At 44.9% G+C, this 18,265-nt stretch overlaps 1 protein-coding gene and 1 long non-coding RNA gene across 2 annotated transcripts in view; one reads left to right on the forward strand and one right to left on the reverse strand.

The window, feature by feature from the left end:
• The window catches only part of LOC136176597 (uncharacterized), a 165,973-nt gene that overhangs the window by 24,127 nt on the left and 123,581 nt on the right, over nt 1-18,265 (forward strand). The window lies entirely within an intron of this gene.
• On the reverse strand, nt 14,950-16,124 carry CCL21 (C-C motif chemokine ligand 21). The gene is made up of 4 exons (XM_065947210.1): nt 15,970-16,124; nt 15,735-15,855; nt 15,458-15,640; nt 14,950-15,378 (listed from the first exon to the last, which is right to left on the reverse strand). Exons 1-4 carry the CDS (start codon nt 16,040-16,042, stop codon nt 15,354-15,356), a joined length of 402 nt encoding a protein of 133 aa, XP_065803282.1. The 5' UTR covers nt 16,043-16,124; the 3' UTR covers nt 14,950-15,353.

Genomic DNA, 18,265 nt, shown 5'->3' on the forward strand with positions numbered 1-18,265 from the left:
ACATTTCATGGTCGCCACATACACCCTCTGTGATGGCACACTTTGTGGACTGTGCTTCTGCCTGAATTCGAACAAATTCTATCACTCTTACCTGTCACTGTGTCTCTCACTGAATTCTTTCTACAATGAGACATCACCTGAGCTTCACTAGGTCCTGAAACCAGGCTCCATGGGTTTTGGCCGGGTGTGAGTCCCTGCCAGACACGACTGAGTGACCAAGCAGAGCACCGAGTCCCTGCCACGTGGGCTTGAATCCCAATTTTAGGTAAACAGTTTCAAACACAGTTTTCAGAGGTGGAAAGATAATGGCCTGTCCAATACTTGTAAACAGTGGCATAGATGGAAGAAAGAGGAGCTGAAGGACAGGAGGAAAAAGCAGTGGGAAAATTGTGCTGAGGAACCCCTTTTATAACTTGCCAGAAAAACTTAAATGCCTGACCTGGTGCCCACAGTTTTCATTGGCTTTATCCTTGGCACAAAGGAGGTTAAGGACAGAAGAACCCTCACCTGCTTGGGCAACAGCTACTGGGGAGCAGAGAATAGTGGAGCTTTTGGGACGCACTGGGGAGTTGCCCCTGCCAGGTTCCCTCAATTGCACCCACTGCCAGTAGCCTGTTAGCAGGGGGTTCGAGGAAACAAGAAATGAGAGATGGTAAAATAATTAAGATTTTCTTAGCCATGTATCCTTCCAACCATGGGGGCGAGGACCTCCTACCTTAACTGGAGGTCTTCTGGAATCTGAGACTGAGCTGTGTAAGCTTTCTGCCAAGTTTGTTTTTTTGTTGTTTTGGTTTTCAGCACACTAGGCTTCTTGTTACTTCCACTGCACTGGGATTCCTTTGCGTTCAGTTTCCACCACGTGAGTTTTGCCAAGTTGGACTTCTGCTGTTCTTGGTCTCCACCTAGCTGGGGCTGAGCAGAGGTTGTTTCAGCCAGGTTAAATCTGAGTCACGGGACCAGATATGTTGGGGGAGTGTGTAATTTCCTCGGTTCTGTGTTGCCGCAGCAAAGATTTGAAATGGCAGACCAGTGTTACAGCTCAGTTACAGCTCAGAGTTTTATTCAGCAAGCAAAGGAAAGTACACCCTCGAGGCATGAGGACAGGCCGACCGGAAAGGAGAGGCCTCAATCCGGCTTGGCTTCCTCTTTTTATATGTTTTGTCTCCTCCCACCTATAGCCTGCCCTGTGCAAGTTGGGCTAGCCAGGAAGGTGGCGTATTTGTTTCACCTGAACATCTCACTCAGAAAAAAGTGGATTTTCTTTTGTTCCATTTTTGTGGGCTTTTCTCTTTCTTTATCTTTTAGTCATTGCCATTTTGGACTCCTTTTTCCTATTCTAACTACCTAATAGCTCCAAGAACAAAAGCATATTCACTGAAGGAGCTGTAAGAACTTGTCAGCTGTATTGGGAGAATCTTGGGGACCAGTGAGGACAAATTTATTGACATGGATGCCCTTATCCAGGATTGGGGTATCACTGTATTAGCCAAGCACTTGGGAATAGTGCTAATAATTTATTGGGTTGGTTGCTGGAAACCTGGACTCAGCAGTGGCCTATGATTGGGAGGTTGAGATGCTAGAACCTCACTGACACATTGTAGAATAGTCTTCCTCAAACTGTGATGTGCATACGACTCACTGGGGGATCTTATTAAACTGCAGATTTTGCTTCAGTAGTTCTGGATGAAGCCCATGATGTTCTGTTTCTAACAAGATTCTAAGTGATGCTGATACTGCTGGTCCTCAGAATATACTTTGAGTAGCAAAAGAGAGGAAGGGGTGCAAAGATTAGAGAGATGGGAATGTTGGAGGGCCCCTCTTTTTAAAAATTAATTAACCTATTTTAGTTAGAGGATAATTACTTTACAATATTGTGATGGTTTTTGCCATGTGTCAACATGAATCAGCCACGGGTGCACATGTGTTCCCCGATCCTGAACCCCCCTCCCACCTCCCTCCCCACCCCATCCCTCTTTGTTGTTCCAGAGCACCGGCTTTGAGTGCACTGCTTTATGCATTGAACTTGCACTGGTCAACTATTTTACATATGGTAATATACATGCTTCAATGTTATTCTCTCAAGTCATCCCACCCTTGCCTTCTCCCACAGAGTCCAAAATTCTGTTGTTTACATCTGTGTCTCTTTTGCTGCCTTGTATATATGGTCATTGTTAGCATCTTTCTAAATTCCATATATATGTGTTAATATACTGTATTGGTGTTTCTCTTTCTGGCTTACTTCACTCTGTATAATGATAGACTCCAGTTTCATCCACCTCATTAGAACTGACTCAAATGCATTCCTTTTTATAGCTGAGTAATATTCCATTGTGTATACGTACCATAACTCCCTTATCCATTTGTCTGCCGATGGACATCTAAGTTGCTTCCATGTCCTGGCTATTATAAACAGTGCTGCAATGAACATTGGGGTGCATGTGTCTCTTTCAATTCTGGCTTCTGGAGGGCCCCTCTTGGGTGCAATCACTACCTCTGAAGGACCCAGGAAGACAATTAGTTCTTCAAGGTCATAAGAAAAGCATTGGTGATGGGAACACTAACTTTGAAAAGCACTGTAGTGGTTTCCTTAGTAGGCAGGAGATGAGGATGAGAGATATTCTCTTAGGACTGGGCAGTCTTATTTTGAGGAGAATGATGGAATCTTTGAATGGTAGAGTCCAGATGCTCACCTTCTGAGCAATAAGATGAATGGAATTACTAAATAAGCTGCAGGTGTGTGTGGGTGTGCGTGCATGTGAATTCTCGGTCATGTCCAACTCTTTGCCACCCCATAGACTGTAGCCCATCAGGCTCCTCTGTCCATGGGATTTTCCAGGCAAGAATACTGGGGTGGTTTGCCGTTTCCTACTCTAGGGGATCTTCCTGACCCAGGGATCTAACCTGTGCCTTTTGTATCACCCTGCATTTGTAGGGAGATTCTTTACCACTAGTACCACCTGGGAATGTCAAGCTGAAGGGACACCTGTTAATCTTTATGCTTTGAGCATGAGGATCTGTGGTAGTGGTTAATTGATCATAGTGTTCCTCCGAATGAAACATGTGGACAACTTACTGATGTGCTACTTGACTCATATAAGTGTGAAATGTCTAGTCCTGGTAGGGAGAAATTTGATTCAAATTGTATTGGGGATTTACAGTCTTTTATCCAGTTCCATGACTTAAATCAGTTCCCCAGACCTGAAGCCCTTTGATCGGGTGTTGGGAGGTGAGTGGTGGGAAGGCCTGAGTCTTTTCATAGGTGCATTCTATAGATCTTTCTCAAAATGTGATCCTTGGGCTAGCAGTAGTGGCATCATCTGGGAACTTGTCAGAAATTCAAATTCTTGGGCTCTGCCCCAACTCCACTGAGTCAGAAACTCTGGGAGTGGCCTAGCAATCTGTATTTTGATGAGCCTTTCTGATGGTTGCTTTTGATGTATGCTAAAATTTGAGACTCACTGCTCTAAGCCTTCCTTTCCCAGAGAGATCTGTAACAATTTGCAAGAGTGACTATGAATAGGGGAACAGAAAAGAGATCTTTGGGTACTGTCTCATGTTAGTATGAGTCTTAGGGACCCAAAACCCCACTGTGATCCACTAGTCAGAATGAGGGTTTATGGAGTTGAGGTGACAGAAGCATCTTGATCCAGGTTCATTTCACAGTGAGTCTGTAAGACTTATCCAGTGGTTATTTCTCTAGTTTGTGTTAGTTTCTCAGTTGTGTCCAACTCTGCTCCACGGAATTCTCCAGGTAAGAATACCAGAGTGGGTAGCCATTCCCTCCCCCCAGAGGAATCTTCCCGACCCAGGGATTGAACCCAGGTCTCCCACATTGCAGGCAGATTCTTTATCATCTGAGCCATCTGGGAAGCCCTCAGAATGTATAGTGGGGATAAGTATACATAGTGATTAGCAAAGTCTCCACACTGGTTCCTTGACCATGGAGGAAGGAAAATTATGTCAGGAAGGCCATGTGAGAGTCCTTTGAATGGGCCTGTCCCACCACATTCCCCACTACAGTAGTAAACTTTAAGCAGTGCTTTGTTGCTAGATAAGGTGCATAGATGAGAGCACCTTCAAAGATTTAAAGAGAATTTGTATTGCCTCCAATTAAAGATACTTTGGCATACTATAGCTAATAAACTAGCACATGCCTTATTTCTGTACCAGCTACTTAAAGACTGACGAAATCCGTTCCTTTCCAACTGTAATGACAGAAATACCCCTGCATTGTCTATCTCAGGGATATGTCAGCTTTCCTACTCTGATTATCATAAGGTAATCTGGGTATCCCAAGGATATCAAAATGGTCCTTTAAACTGATGGCATTAGGTTTACTGGCGCATGAGAAATAGCATTTGCCTTAAATGCTTCAGTAAGACCTACTACATATGACAGAGGGAGAGAAAAAGTCTTCCAAAACTTCAGGATCCTGCCACACAGATAAAATTTCTAGGCTATTAGGTGGCTCAGTGGGTAAGGAATCTGCCTATCATTCCTTACAGGGAGACACAAGAGATGCAGGTTTGATCCCTGGGTCGGACATGGGTCCCTGGAGGAGGGCATGGCAACCCCCTTCAGTATTCTCACCTGGAAAATCCGATGGACAGAGGAGCCTGGCGGGCTACAGTCCATGGGGTCGACAGAGTTGGACACGACAAGCAACTGAGCACACAGCATAGGAAGTAGGCAGGAACTGAGAAAAAGTGATCTGGGGAATGTTGCACCTTTATATGAAGAGGCACAATGCTTAAAGAGAAGCTTGGATTTGGGAGGCAACATCTATCCTATTTAGGAGTAGTATAGCAAAATATTACTGGATATGGCATAAAGCTGGCAGTTTTGACTGAGGCCTAGAGCGAGGAAGGGGTCTGCAGCAGGTTTAGGCTCTGGGGAAATCTGCCTGGCTATTTGAGCCTATGACTTGTAAATCCAATGAATTTCAGACTGTCTGTGGCAGAGAAGGGTGCGTAGGAGCCCCAGTAGGAGGCTTACAGCAAAGATTTAGGGTGTCCAACACCCTAATGATTATTTTCTACTTGAAAACCAGTTTCTGATTTGCCACTGGACCCTGGTCTAAAACTTAGACTATAGTGTAAACTATAGATCACCCAGTGGCAATACAACCTAGGTGTTATCTATAGCAAACTGTATAGTTAGATGTGCCTGATAGCATTCTACTGTCAAATGAACATTGTACATTTGAGATCAGGCCTTAGAAGTTTCAGAAGGCATGGATAAAACACGGGTGGGTGACTCAGATTCTTACTTGTATTGTTTTCTATCTCTTCTTCTGATCACACTTATGCCTTCATGGAGAAATTTTCTACAAAGTCACTATAGAGAGAAAATTCTTGGTCTTGATTTTCAGATGGGTCTCTAAGGTATGCTGGCATCAGTCAGAAATAGATGGTTGTTTGCCTTCAGGGGTGGCCCTGAAAGACAACAGTGAAGGGAAGTCTCAATGGGCAGAATTTCAGACGGTATACTTAATGTCACTTGGCTGAGAAGGAGAGGTGGCCTGAAGTTTGGAGCTATGCAATTCATGTACAGTGGCTGCCCACGGTAACCCTGCCCTCACCTCTGTAAATGGCACTTCACTAAATTTTTAAAAATTAAGCCTTTTGGGTCATGCCATTTATTTCCCACCAAGATCTTGTATGATACAAGAGTATTGTGCTGAGCTGGCATTACGCTTTCAATTAAATTTTAATACTCTCTTCCTGGAATTTCTGTTGGGAAAGATCCTGAGAATCAGCAGCAAAATGTGAAATAATGAAATAATTATATACAAGGGATTTACACCACATTCATTCAACAAATATTTATTGAGGGCGTCTTATGTTCCAGACTCTGTTCTTGGCCCTGGGACACAGCAGTAAACCAGAAAGATTCCTGCTCTTGTGGAGTTTTTATTCTAATGAAGGAAACCAGCAATAAGCAAGCAAGAAAAAAAAAAATAGTATGTCAGATTGCAGAAAGTGCTATGAAGAAAAATAAACAGGGCCAGAGGGATAGGGAGTATTGGGGAGGATGGCCACGGAAGTCTTCTCTGATTACATTTGAGCAGAGAGCTCATCTGAAGAAGGTGAGGGAGAGAGCCATGTGGAGAGCTGGGGAAGATGCTCTGTTGGAGAAAACAACGAGTGTGAAGGTCTTGAGGCAAGAGTGTATCTGAGGAATAGAAAGGAGGCCATTGTTATGGGAGGAAAGTGAGCAAAGAGCAGAGTGGTAGAAGATACAGCCAGATAACAATATGGGACAGATAGTGTAGGGCTTTGTAGGTTATTGCAGGGTTTCTGTTCTCTGAAATGCGTTGGGGGAAGCTTTGGAGGGTTTTTAACAGTGACATGATCTGGCATGTGTTAAAGGCTCCCTCTGGCTGTCAGATGGAGGATAGACCAAAGTGGTGCAAAAATGGAAGCCTGGAGACCAGGTTGGAGGCATTTGCAATAATCCAGGGAGGACATGAGGTTGCTGTGATTGGTGAGAAGTGCTCAGATTCTGGAAATATTTTGAAGCAGAACCAAAGAGCTCTGCTGAGGGGTTCAGCACAGGATATGAGAGAAAGACAAGAAAAAGACAGAGAAAATAGTGCAACGGTTTTGGCTTGAGCAATGCAGTGGTTGGAGTTGTATTTATCAACATGGGAAGAGTTGTAGAGGAGTAGGTTTGTGAAATGGTCAGGAGACTTTTTAAAAAAAAATTTTATTGAAGTATAGTTGACTTAGAATGTTATGTTAGTCTCAGGTATACAGCTAAGTGATTAAGTTGTGTGTGTGTGTATATATACACACACATATGTATATATATTCTTTTCCACTATAGGTTATTACAGATATTGAATATATTTCCCTGTGCTATACAGATTCTTGCTGGTTATTTATTTTGTATATAGTAGCATCTGTGTTTTGCGGCTTCCCCGGTGGCTCAGCGGAAAAGAATCTGCCTGCAATGCAAGAGACACAGGAGGCACAGGTTTGATCCCTGGGTCAGGAAGGTCCCCTGGAGGAGGGCATGGCAACCCACTGCAGTATTCTTGCCTGGAGAATCCCATGGACAGAGGAGCCTGGCGGGCTACAGTTCATGGGGTACAGATGTGTTCAGAGTTGAACACAACCGAACACAACATGACTTAGCTCGCAGATGTGTTTTAATCCCAAGATCCTAATTTAGCCCTCCATCCAGGAGCCTTGCTTTGATTTTTTAAGATGAAGCTGAATTTTGGGCATATAAGTGGAGATGTTAAGTAGGTAGTTGGTAGTATGAGTTCAGAGTTCAAGGGAGAGATTCTAGCTGAAGATAAAAATTTGGGAGCATATGCATGGTCGTTAAAACCTTAAGACAATGAGATCATCAAGGGAATGAGTGTAGACAAAAGGGATCAAGTTCCAGGGCCTGGAAGCCCCTAGCACTGACAGATCAGGGAGATGAAGAGGGCTCAGGGAAGGTGACAGCTGTCAGCTGTTGTGATGGTACCCTCTATAATGGCAGAAAGTGAGAGGACACAGGATCTGCGTGCGGAAGGTGTTAAGGCACCAACTCCCCAGTCATTGGTTTAAATGATCCAGTGAAAGAGGGGGTGGGTTGGAGACCAGGGTGGTGGGTTTGTAACAGTGTCTGACCATACACCTGGAATGTGCTTCATGCTTCACCTATTTGTCTTTTCTCAGCCAAGTGACCTTTGTGGTGATCCTGGTTTAGTGTCAACTCTGGACAAATCTCCCAGCTCGGGGTGGTTCATACTCTTTCAAGGAGCCCACTCGGCCTTCATGCTCCCGGTGTGACCAAACCCATGTCCCACGGGTCGCAGATCTTGGGTGGAGGGCACTTTAGTCAGTGAGTGGGAGTAGAGGGGGGTTGGGGATCGTGGAGAGGAGCTCCATTAGACACTTAATAAATGTTTGTTGAATGGATGAATGTGCATATGTGGCTGAGCGTGACTGGTGTGCCTGCCACGTGTATGTGTGCGTGCGCGCGCACACACACAGGCGCTGTGATTGTCTCCACTTCTGCGTGCCCGATGTGTCTCCCTTCCCAGGCCTGCAGAGGGCGCTCCAGCCTGGGAAAGGAGGCTCTGGCTGGAGCGCCGCTCTGGCGGAGGCGTGGGCAGCGTGCCGGCTGGCCGCGGATGCTCTAGCAAGGTCCGGGTGCGGCCGCGACCCGGCGGGCTCCTCAGAGAGATTGGGAAGGGCGTTGGGTCCAAAGTCCGGCCTCTGGTGCTGTCCCCTCTCCAGGCCCCCGCTGGTCCCCGAGGCCAGGGGTCCCGGCGCGCGGTCGGAACGTGCGGAAGGGAGACTCAGGCTGTGCGCGGGACCTGCAGCCCGGGGGCCCTGGGGTCAGAGTGAACCCGGGAAGCCCCCCAGGGAGGCGGTTACCCCGGGCTGAGCACAGCGGCCGTCTGGACAAATCTTCGCCACTCGGGCCACTGAACCCGCGGGTACCGGGCGGGCAGGGACGCGTGGGCAGCGGGAGGCTGGTGTTGGTGAGTGTCTCTCCCACCCCAAGTATTCCCGACTTATCCCGAGTCCAGCCTCAACGTGGAGGACACGGTCATGTTTGTCTTAAAGCTTAAAGGCTGAAGAAAGGTCACTCTATGTCTCCGGGACTTCCTTCGCAGCATAAATAACCCGCACCTAACTGAGTCCTTAAACCACGTAATTACTGAACTCGGAGAAGGGTTTCTTTCTTTAACGGAGGTTTTCTGAGCGCCTCTGTGCCGGGCTCAGTGCTCGGTGCGAGAGGATGAAATGCTTTCTTCCGGACAAGGGCGGAAAAACGAGTTTGTCCTGCTCATCAGTGCACACAGAAATTTCTGGCCTAGCATGAGACAATTTGAGGAAAATAGTAAAGATAATAATAATAAAACAAATGATCCCAGAAAGATGAAGGAAAAGAGAATAGCTGAATGTTTGCCTTTAGAGGACCAAGGACCGCGGCGACGATGCTGCCTCCTGGTGGCGGAGTCGGGCAATAAAGCCTAATGGAGTTAGACATCCGTTGTGGGGTATTATGAACCGAAATTGCTGCCTGCCGCTCAGGTAAATCACAGGTGGAGTTCGTTTAATATTAGACTAAAATTTATTATTAGCACAATCCATGTCTGTAAAGCAAAAGTCTTCAAGAACATGTCAGCAGAGTTTTCCTGGGGAGTTTTGATTTGCCGCCAGCTGGGAAATGGATGTCTTGAAGAAAATAAAGTTTTTAGCTGGTTGACATTTCTAGCATGATCTCTGTAGGGGAATTGCAGAATAACCGTTACTAGGAGGATTCCAAATATAGGCATTAGAAAAAGATTTGGCAATTTCAGCATCCATAAAAATGGTAATTCACTGGTCAAGATTGATACCAAAGAAAAGAAACCCTGATTTTTTTTTTTTTTTAAACAAAACAGCATTACTTTGTCCCCAAATACTAGGAGAAATAACACTCAGGTGTGGGAAAGGAAGAGGACTTCACAAAAGAGGTCAGTGGAAACTGAAGACATTTAGTCACATGTAAATGTTTAAAGTTAGGAAACAAATTACTTTTGAGCTTTCATAAATAGCAAGTATAGATGCAGTTTCACTGACCTTCCTATGCCTTAAAGCAGGATAGGTGGTGCCAAGTATGTCAGTTGTGCTGTGCTGGTAGCTCCATAATACCCCATTTTTAATTTTTAAAAGGAAGCAGTCAAAAGAAAGTTCCTGTCGTTGGTAATCATGTCCCTCTAAAGGCTGTGTTGATAAGTAAAGACTAAAGTAGTTGCTAGCCAAAGTGTGGCCCAGGTACCATGGAGGGAGGGGGTGTTAAGAAATCTGGTTGCTTAATTTGGCATTCGTTTCTGAGGTTGTTAAGACATTTTTATTAGCTGTAATTCTGGGAAATCTTACTCACCCCATCCATCCTTTACATTTGTGTCAAAGGGGCCCTTAAAGGATTTACAAAGGAGTGAATCAGGGGAAGCGGTAAGTTTAAGGTTTTGAGGCAACACTGACAAGGAACAGGCCCACCATTTCATAAGTGTGTGTGTGGTTGCGTTATCATTTCATGGAAGAGATAGTGCTAAAAAATCATTTAAAAACATGGTATTGTTTTCTGGATAACACTGAGGATGATTTATTGTTAGACAATTCTAATTGTGTATTAAGGGAAAACCAGGATTCTGGGGATTACAATGAGTTTTCATGTTTATGGGATGATGGTTTTATACATTTTGGGGGTGACTGGTGTTTAGAATTTTTTCCTTTTCACATTTCTAGTAAAAGCCATTGATTGTCTTACTGTTGAACACTGGCATACTGTACTAGTATTCAGTAAAATACTTTTACTTTATGCATGAGCATAAATTTGGAAATCCTCCAAATTTATAATTTCATTTTATGCTTTGTACTTATTTATTTATTTATTTATTTACTGAAATGTTTACTTATCTAAGCAGCAATCTTCTGGAAAGTTACTTTTGTCTCCCCTCCCATTTATATTGTTGTGATTTGATGCCTTTATAAACATATACACACACCAGAAACATTTACTATAGTTTTAGTTGGGACTCAAGAAGGAGTGAAAATAAATGCATGTGCTTAATTTGCCATTTTTACCCTGAATTCCTACTTGTTTTTGAATTCAGTGGTATTGATCTTTCCCCCTTATAGTTTGTGTTTTATGGCTTTATGTTTAAAAAGTTTTTTTCTACCACAAGTTTATAAACACATTTATATTTTCTTTTATAACATATATTTTACTTATTTTAGTTGGAGGCTAATTACTTTACAATATTGTAGTGGTTTTTGTCATACATTGACATGAATCAACCATGGGTTTACATGCATTCCCCATCCTGAACTCCCCTCCCACCTCCCTCCCCATCCATCCCTCTGGGTCATCCCAGTGCACCAGCCCTGAGCACTTGTCTCATGCATCGAACCTGGAATGGTGAACTGTTTCACATATGTTAATATACATGTTTCAATGCTATTCTCTCAGATCACCCCACCCTCGCCTTCTCCCACAGAGCCCAAAAAACTGTTCTATACATCTGTGTCTCTTTGGCTGTCTCGCATATAGGATCATCATTACCATCTTTCTAAATTCCATATATATGTGTTAATATACTGTATTGGTGTTTTTCTTTCTGGCTTACTTCACTCTGTATAATAGGCTCCAGTTTCATCCATCTCATTAGAACTGATTCAAACGTATTCTTTTCAATGGCTGAGTAATATTCCATTGTGTATATGTACCACAGCTTTCTTATCCATTTGTCTTATAACATATATTTTAAACATTAGGTCTTTAATCCTGTGAAAAAATGTTTGAAAAATATTGAGGCTGTGATAATGGGGAAGTAGAGGTATTTTAAAAAAGGAAGAGCAATTAGAATCTTAACCAAAAAAAAAGCTGAGTGACAAAAGGAGAGTAAGCAAAGCATGCTACTTTTCTCTGCAATGAACAGTATTTACATGGTCATTATAATGTAAGTTCTGATCATTGCCTAATTGTAGTTGTTCAGTCACTCTTTGCGACCCCATGGACTGCAGCACGCCAGGCTTTTCTGTCCTTCACCATTTCCTGGAGCTTGCTGAAACTCACGTCCATTGAGTCAGTTATGCCATCCAACCATCTCGTCCTCTGTTGTTCCCTTCTCCTCATGCCTTCAACCTTTTCCAGCATCAGGGTCTTTTCCAATGAGTCAGCTCTTCGCATCAGGTGGCCAAAGTATTGGAGCTTCAGTTTCAGCATCAGTCCTTCTAATGAATACTCAGGATTGATTTCCTTTAGGATTGACTAATTTGATCTCCTTGCAGTCCAAGGGACTCTCAAGAGTCTTCTCCAACACCACAGTTCAAAAGCATCAATTCTTCAGTGCTTAGCCTTCTTTATGGTCCAACTCATACATCCATACATGACTACTGTATAGTGGTGTAGGTGTTGGAGTGACAGGGGAAGAGGGTTAGTAAGAGAGCTAAATCTTCACATTTTATAATAGGAAGTCAACTGATAACTTTAAAAATAAGTAAATTTAAAAAAACAGAGGTATGAACAAAGCATTAGACGTATGGCACTAACTCCAAGAAGAAGTAGCTTAAGAGTTAAAAGTTGCAGGAAATCGTTGTTCAGAGTAAGTGTTTTGGTACTTTCTGATTTTATTAATCATGAGTATGTATTATTTGGTTTTTTTGAATGATACATCTTATAGAAGGAAGAAAGAACAGGATAGTATTGTCAAAGATGAAGGCAGAAAAGGAGAGTAGGGACTCATTCTCTGATGAGATAGATATTATATTGCATGCCTACTCAGGGCAGGGCTTGAGGCAAATACCAGGTATGCAATGTGGTAGGATAATTTAGTGAAATATGAAGCTTTGTTTTGCCTGCGTTTTTCTTTTTTTCTCTTTTTGCTGGTCATTTTCTTTTCTCTTTAGAGCAAGAGAAGATTTTGGTAGGGTTGAGAGTATCAGCACCCTGATGTCAGAATCCCTTTTACCTTTGTAAAAGTCTAGAGTGAACCTGGGAAGAGGTTTTACCTTGGAGGGGCTGAGAAAAGGGAGGGTTTTGGAGAGAGTTCCTTAAGACCCTGGAGGGGATTGGTGTATATGTCTAGCCAGTGTGGGCAGTGGGCTCTAATCCCTGACTGGGATGAAGCAGGTAATAGGACCTGAGTAGATGGCTCTGGGGGGTGTCTGGGGAAGCCAGGACCAAGCCCAGAGGCTCTCACAGCTGAACTCTTGTGGCTCAAATGTGGCACAGAGCTATGAGTTGGAGGGTCCAAGACCCCGGGAGTTGTACCTGCTGGGAACACAAGGGTCATGGCATTCACTGGTGAGACAAATCCCCTGATGGGAGGATGTCAGGGGCATGTAGGAAGCCTCCCCTGTGCCTTGTTGTTTCTTTGACCTTTGCACAGCCCTTGGCAGATGGGATCCTGAGACTGCCAGCCCTCCAGTGCAGGGCCTTGGAATAGGTTTGAGAGGGTAATAGGCAGGAAGGCCAGGGGTCTCCAAGTGGAGGAAATAGGCTGCAAGTGCCAGACATTTTTATCTCTCTTAAGCGGCAGGAGGAAACAAACTAGCAATATTTTTTTCCTTCTCTATACAAATTTAAAAGGAGGTTTCTCTTAAAATGCTGTGTTGCCGTGACACCTGGTTTCACCTGAAGCTAACTATTCTCAAACTTTGAGTTGACCAATACATTTCTTCTTATGGAAATATTTGTCTTAAACTATATTAATGTACTTCAAGTTCCGCCAAATGGTTCAGAACCTACTTGACAAACCAGTATGTTATACTCAGATATTGTTCCCCTAATCTATGTAAATGAAACTATTTCTGTAGTAATCTGCCCTTCTACAAGATTCAAGTCAATCATTTTATGGCCTGGGATGAATCATCTGGTGCCAAGATTATCACAAAGTGCAATTTATGGATGAGGGGCCTCGTGCCATTCTGAGTTTTAAGACATTCCTTTCTTTTCATTAACAGACTGCTAGTGACTACATAACATCCAGCTGAAGACTAGCAGGGGGGCACTCTTTCTGCCCCCTTCTGATGTCTATATCAGAAGCTTTCTCTATCTCCTTTATACTTTAATAAAACTTTATTACACAAAAGCTCTGAGTGATCCAGCTTCGTCTCTGGCCCCGGATTGAATTTGTCTCCTCCAGAGGCCAAGAATCCCAGCGTCTTATTGTTCAGCAACAACATTTCAGGTTCGTTGGAAGAACATTTTATATTGTGTGTGTGTGTATGTCTTTGGCCATGCCATGCAGCTTGCAGGATCTTAGTTCCCCAACCAGGGTTGAACCTGGGCCCTAGAAGTGCTGAGTTTTAACCAATGGACTGCCAAGGAATTCCTGAAAGAGCATTTTAAAGTGTAGTAACTCTTGCACATCTGAGTTTATAGACTAAGAATACACCTGCTGCATGATGATAGGTAGGGAGCAGTCCCTGTCTTCACTGGCCTCAGGAGGAGCAGACAGCAAATATTTTCATGACTTGATAATAAGTGGTTAAGTGCTCTGGCACGCTCAGGCCCCAGAGGAAGAACAAGGAGATGCGGCAGGCACCTCTAGCTCCTTGCCCCACTCCCAGGACCTGTCCCCTCCTTTCTCACTTGTCCTGGCCCCATCTAATTGTCTCTCTCCCCTCCCTCACCTAAGGGTGAAGTGGGGGAATTGGAGGGTCTCTGCTCTGGGAAGGGAGAGGTATAGGAGAGCCAGGCAGGAGTCTTCTTGGAGAAGAGATTAATTTACATCTGATTTCTGGGGTTCCAAATACCTGTCACTGGAGACTCATTCCATGGCCTCAAGAGGTTAAAGTGTCTAAAGTACCCTGGAGCCCAGCTAGGGAAGAAAGGAGAAAAGAAGGGGTGGGGAGGATGCATTCCTAGCTGGAAGGAATCTGAGGGAGGACTCGAGACCCCAGATAGGAACAGAGAGCACACAGCCCCATCGGGCAAGGAGCAGAGGCCAGGTACCCCCCTTCGCTGGTCAGGGTGGAAGGGAATCCTAGGGAGGAGATGGGAACTCTGCGTTGGGCAGGTTCCAGTAGAACTTGTGTTTGCCTGTGTTCAGGCGGGCTCAGGCTCCCACCTCCCTCCAGTATGCCAAAAGGCAAGGGTGGACAGCCTCTGGTGAAGCTGAGAGTGTGGGGTAGAAGTGAGTGATCTCTTCAGGGTCTCAGAGGCATGCAGAACCGTTGAGGATGTGTGCCCTGGAGCCACCATCTCTCCATGGGCAGGGATTTCCCCTAGATCCGGAGCAGCCCAGCTCCCACCCTGCCAGTCAGCTTCTCTTTTACTGCCTGCAGATCTGGGCACCTGAGAAGCAAGGAAAGTCTTGGGGCGGGCGAGAACATAGAACTTTTCCAGCCTGAGCTCTTGATCGGGACCCTAGAGTGTGTGACCCCCCCTCCACCCTGTGGTGACAATGGCTTCTCTGTCGACACAAACACACAGGAACAGAAACACGGGAAGAAGGCCAGAGTGGCTGTTTATTTAGTTGGGTATAAGTCATATTTACAAAGAAAAAAGAGCTGGGTGGTGTGTAGTGTGGAGCAGGGCCAGGTCCAGGACCCTGGGTGGCCTTTCCTCAGAGGGGACAGTCCTGCTGTCACCTCTCACACTTCCTAGGGGACATGCCCTTCTCTGCCTCTCTAGGCCTGGCCTGATGTGGGCAGTGCAGCCATGCAGGATAGGGTGGGAATACAGAAGGGGTGATTGAAGCTGGAGAAGGGGTGAGGCAAGGCCAGCATGAAGTGGCTGCTCTGGGGCCCCCAAGTCCTCCCTCTCTCCTAGCTTCTCTTGTCCCTTCGGTTGGGGCTCCAAGCCCTGGTGAGACTGGTGGGGACCTCCTGGACTCCGGGCTGGTCACTGGGCTATGGCCCTTTTGAGGTCTCAGTCCTGGGAGGGCAGAAGAGGGGTTTGAGGGCATGATCGAGGCTCTCCTTCACCTCCCTCCCCCTGTCCTTAGCTCCCTTACCTCTTACAGCCTTTGGAACGCTTCCCCTTCTTGCCAGACTTGGGGGCCCCTTTGTTCTTCTTACAGTCCTGGGCTGGTTTCCGTGGGGCTGATGGCTTGTCCAGGCGCCGCATCAGTTTCTGCACCCAGGCCTCTTTAGGGTCTGCACATAGCTCTGGCTGAGAGCGTTTCCGAGGTGAGAACCTAGGGTTTGGGGATTAGCAAGCCTGTCCTAGTCTTGCCCATCATGCCCTCCCACTCAACTGCCAGCCTGCACCCACCCCTTGTACCTACTTACAGGATAGCTGGCATGGCGCAACCCAGGCTTATGTTCTGCTTCCGGTAGCCGCGGACAATGTTGGCGGGAATCTCCTTTCGGCTGTACGTGAGGCAACAGTCCTGTGCCCCTCCATCACTGCCTGTGGGTGGGGTTCGCAGGGAGTGAGAGGCTGCTTGCAGGCTCCTACCCAGGCCTCTCTAGCTCTTCCCCACCCACCCCGTCTTCCTCCCCTCCCCAGGCAACTCCTTGGTACCTTGGACCTGGAGGATGCAGAAGGCCAGGACCAGGACAAGGATGCTCAGGACCAGTGGCTGAGCCATGGCCATGGCAGAGCTCAGGCGAGGTGGACAGTTTCAGCCTGGGGGTCCGTGTGCGGGCTACGACTGGTGTGCTGCCTATTTATGCAGGCTGACACTTTCGCTTCCCCCATCCCTAGGCACTCAGTCCAGGCAAGAGTAGGAATCTCCCTCCTTCCTTCCTGAAAGACACCCAGATCCTGTCCTGGCACCCAGCCTCACTAGTATGCGGAAATGAAAACTTCACACAGCTAGTCAGTCCCCCAAGCCGACCCTGTCTCCTGCTCAATAAAAGTTGAATCTGAAAGGCCTGCCTTCTATTCCCAGCCCCTGTCTTGATGGAGACCTTACCTCCTCTCCTCTGAAACACTGTAATTGCCTCTTCAGTTCGCTCCAGGCTCCATGTTCTGCCATTCCTTCAAGCAGACCCAGGACTGTTACTAAAATATAAATCTGATTAATGAATTGTAAGAGTTATGTGCACATTCTGGATAATAGCCCCTTACCAAATATATGATTTGCAAATATTTCCTTCCATTCTGTGGGTTATTTTTTCACTCTCTTGATATCTTGATAGTGTCGTTTGATGCACAAAAATTTTAAATTCAGTTTATCTAATTTTTCTTCTGTTGTCTGTATTTTTGGTATCATATTTAAGAAACCATTGCCAAATCTAAGCCCTTGAAGGTTTCCCCTTAGGTTTTCCCCCCAGCATTATTGAGGTATAATTGACAAAATTGTGTATGTTTAAAGTGTACAATGTGATGAGTTGATATATGTATATATTGTGAAATAATTACCACAAGTTAATTAATACCTCCATCACTTCATGTAATTATACCTTTTTGTTTTTTGTAGTGAGACAGTTTGAGGCCTACTTTCTTAGCAAATTTCAAGTATACAGTACAATATAAATGAAAGTTGCTCAGTTGTATCTGATTCTTTGCCACCTCATGGACTGTAGCCTGCCAGTCTCTGTCCATGGAATTCTCTGGGCAAGAATACTGGAGTGGGTACCTGTTCCCTTCTCCAGGGGATCTTCCCAACCCAGGGGCTGAACCCAGGCCTCCCGCATTGCAGGTGGATTCTTCACCATCTGAGCCACTAGGGAAGCCCATGGTACAGTATTGTTAACTATAATCACCATGCTATACATTTGATCCTCAGAACTTACTCATTTTATAACTGAAAGTTTGCACCCGTTAAAACATCTCTCCATTTCCCCCCACCCCCAGCCCCTGACAACCGCCATTCTACTTTCTTCTTGTATTTGACTTTTTTGTTGATTCCCCATATAAGTGGCACCATACAGTATTTGTGTTTCTCTGACTTATTTCACTTAGCATAATCCCCTCCAGGTTCCTTCTTTTTCTTATGCCAGGTTTCCCTCTTGTTGTGTCCAACTCTTTGCGACCCCATGGACTGCAGCATGCTAGGCTCCTCTGTCCTCCACTATCTCCTGGAGTTTGCTCAAATTCATGTCCATTGAGTCAGTGATGCTATTTAACCATCTCATAGTCTGTTGCCTTCTTCTTTTGACTTCAGTCTTTCCCAGCATCAGGGTCTTTTCTAATGAGTCACTTCTTCGAATCAGGTGGCCAAAGTATTGGAACTTCAGCTTTAGCAGCAGTCCTTCTAATGAATATTCAGGGTTGATTTCCTTTAGGATTGACTGGTCTCCTTGCAGTTCAAGGGACTCTTGTCTTCTCTAGCACCACAATTTGAAAGCATCAGTTCTTCGTCACTCAGCCTTTTATATGGGGCTGAATAATATTCCATTGTGTATATATAACCTTATATATAATCACAAGCTTGTTTTCTACTTAGGCTGTTTCCATATCTTGGCTGTTGTGAGTAATGATGCACAGAAAATGGGAGCGCAGGTATCACTTAGAGGTAGTGATTTCATTTCCTTTGCATTTCCTATGATTCCTTTCATTTTTTATGCCCAGAAGTGGGATTGCTGGATCACATGGTAGTTCTATTTTTATTTTTTTGAGGAACTTCCATACTATTTTCTATTATGGCTATATCAGTATACTTTCTCACCAGCAATACAGAAGTGTTCTCATTTTTCTACACCCTTTGGAGCATTTGTTATCTCTTATCTTTTTTATAATAGTCCTCCTAACAGGTGTGATGTGATATCTCTTTCTGGTTTTGATTTGCATTTCCCTGATGATTAGTGATATATTGAACATATTTTCATATATCGATTGGCTATTTGTGTATCTTCTTTGGAAAAATATATTT

This window comes from Muntiacus reevesi, chromosome 10, assembly GCF_963930625.1.
Source record: "Muntiacus reevesi chromosome 10, mMunRee1.1, whole genome shotgun sequence".
In the NCBI taxonomy this organism is placed as follows: Eukaryota; Metazoa; Chordata; class Mammalia; order Artiodactyla; family Cervidae; genus Muntiacus; species Muntiacus reevesi.

Coding starts and splice junctions, on each gene's coding strand:
- CCL21 (XM_065947210.1), bottom strand. CDS start 16,042: ATGGCCATGGCTCAGCCACTGGTCCTGAGCATCCTTGTCCTGGTCCTG. Junction 15,856..15,969: donor CTGCATCCTCCAGGTCCAAG/GTACCAAGGAGT, acceptor CCCCACCCACAG/GCAGTGATGGAGGGGCACAG. Junction 15,379..15,457: donor CGTTCCAAAGGCTGTAAGAG/GTAAGGGAGCTA, acceptor CTGCCCTCCCAG/GACTGAGACCTCAAAAGGGC.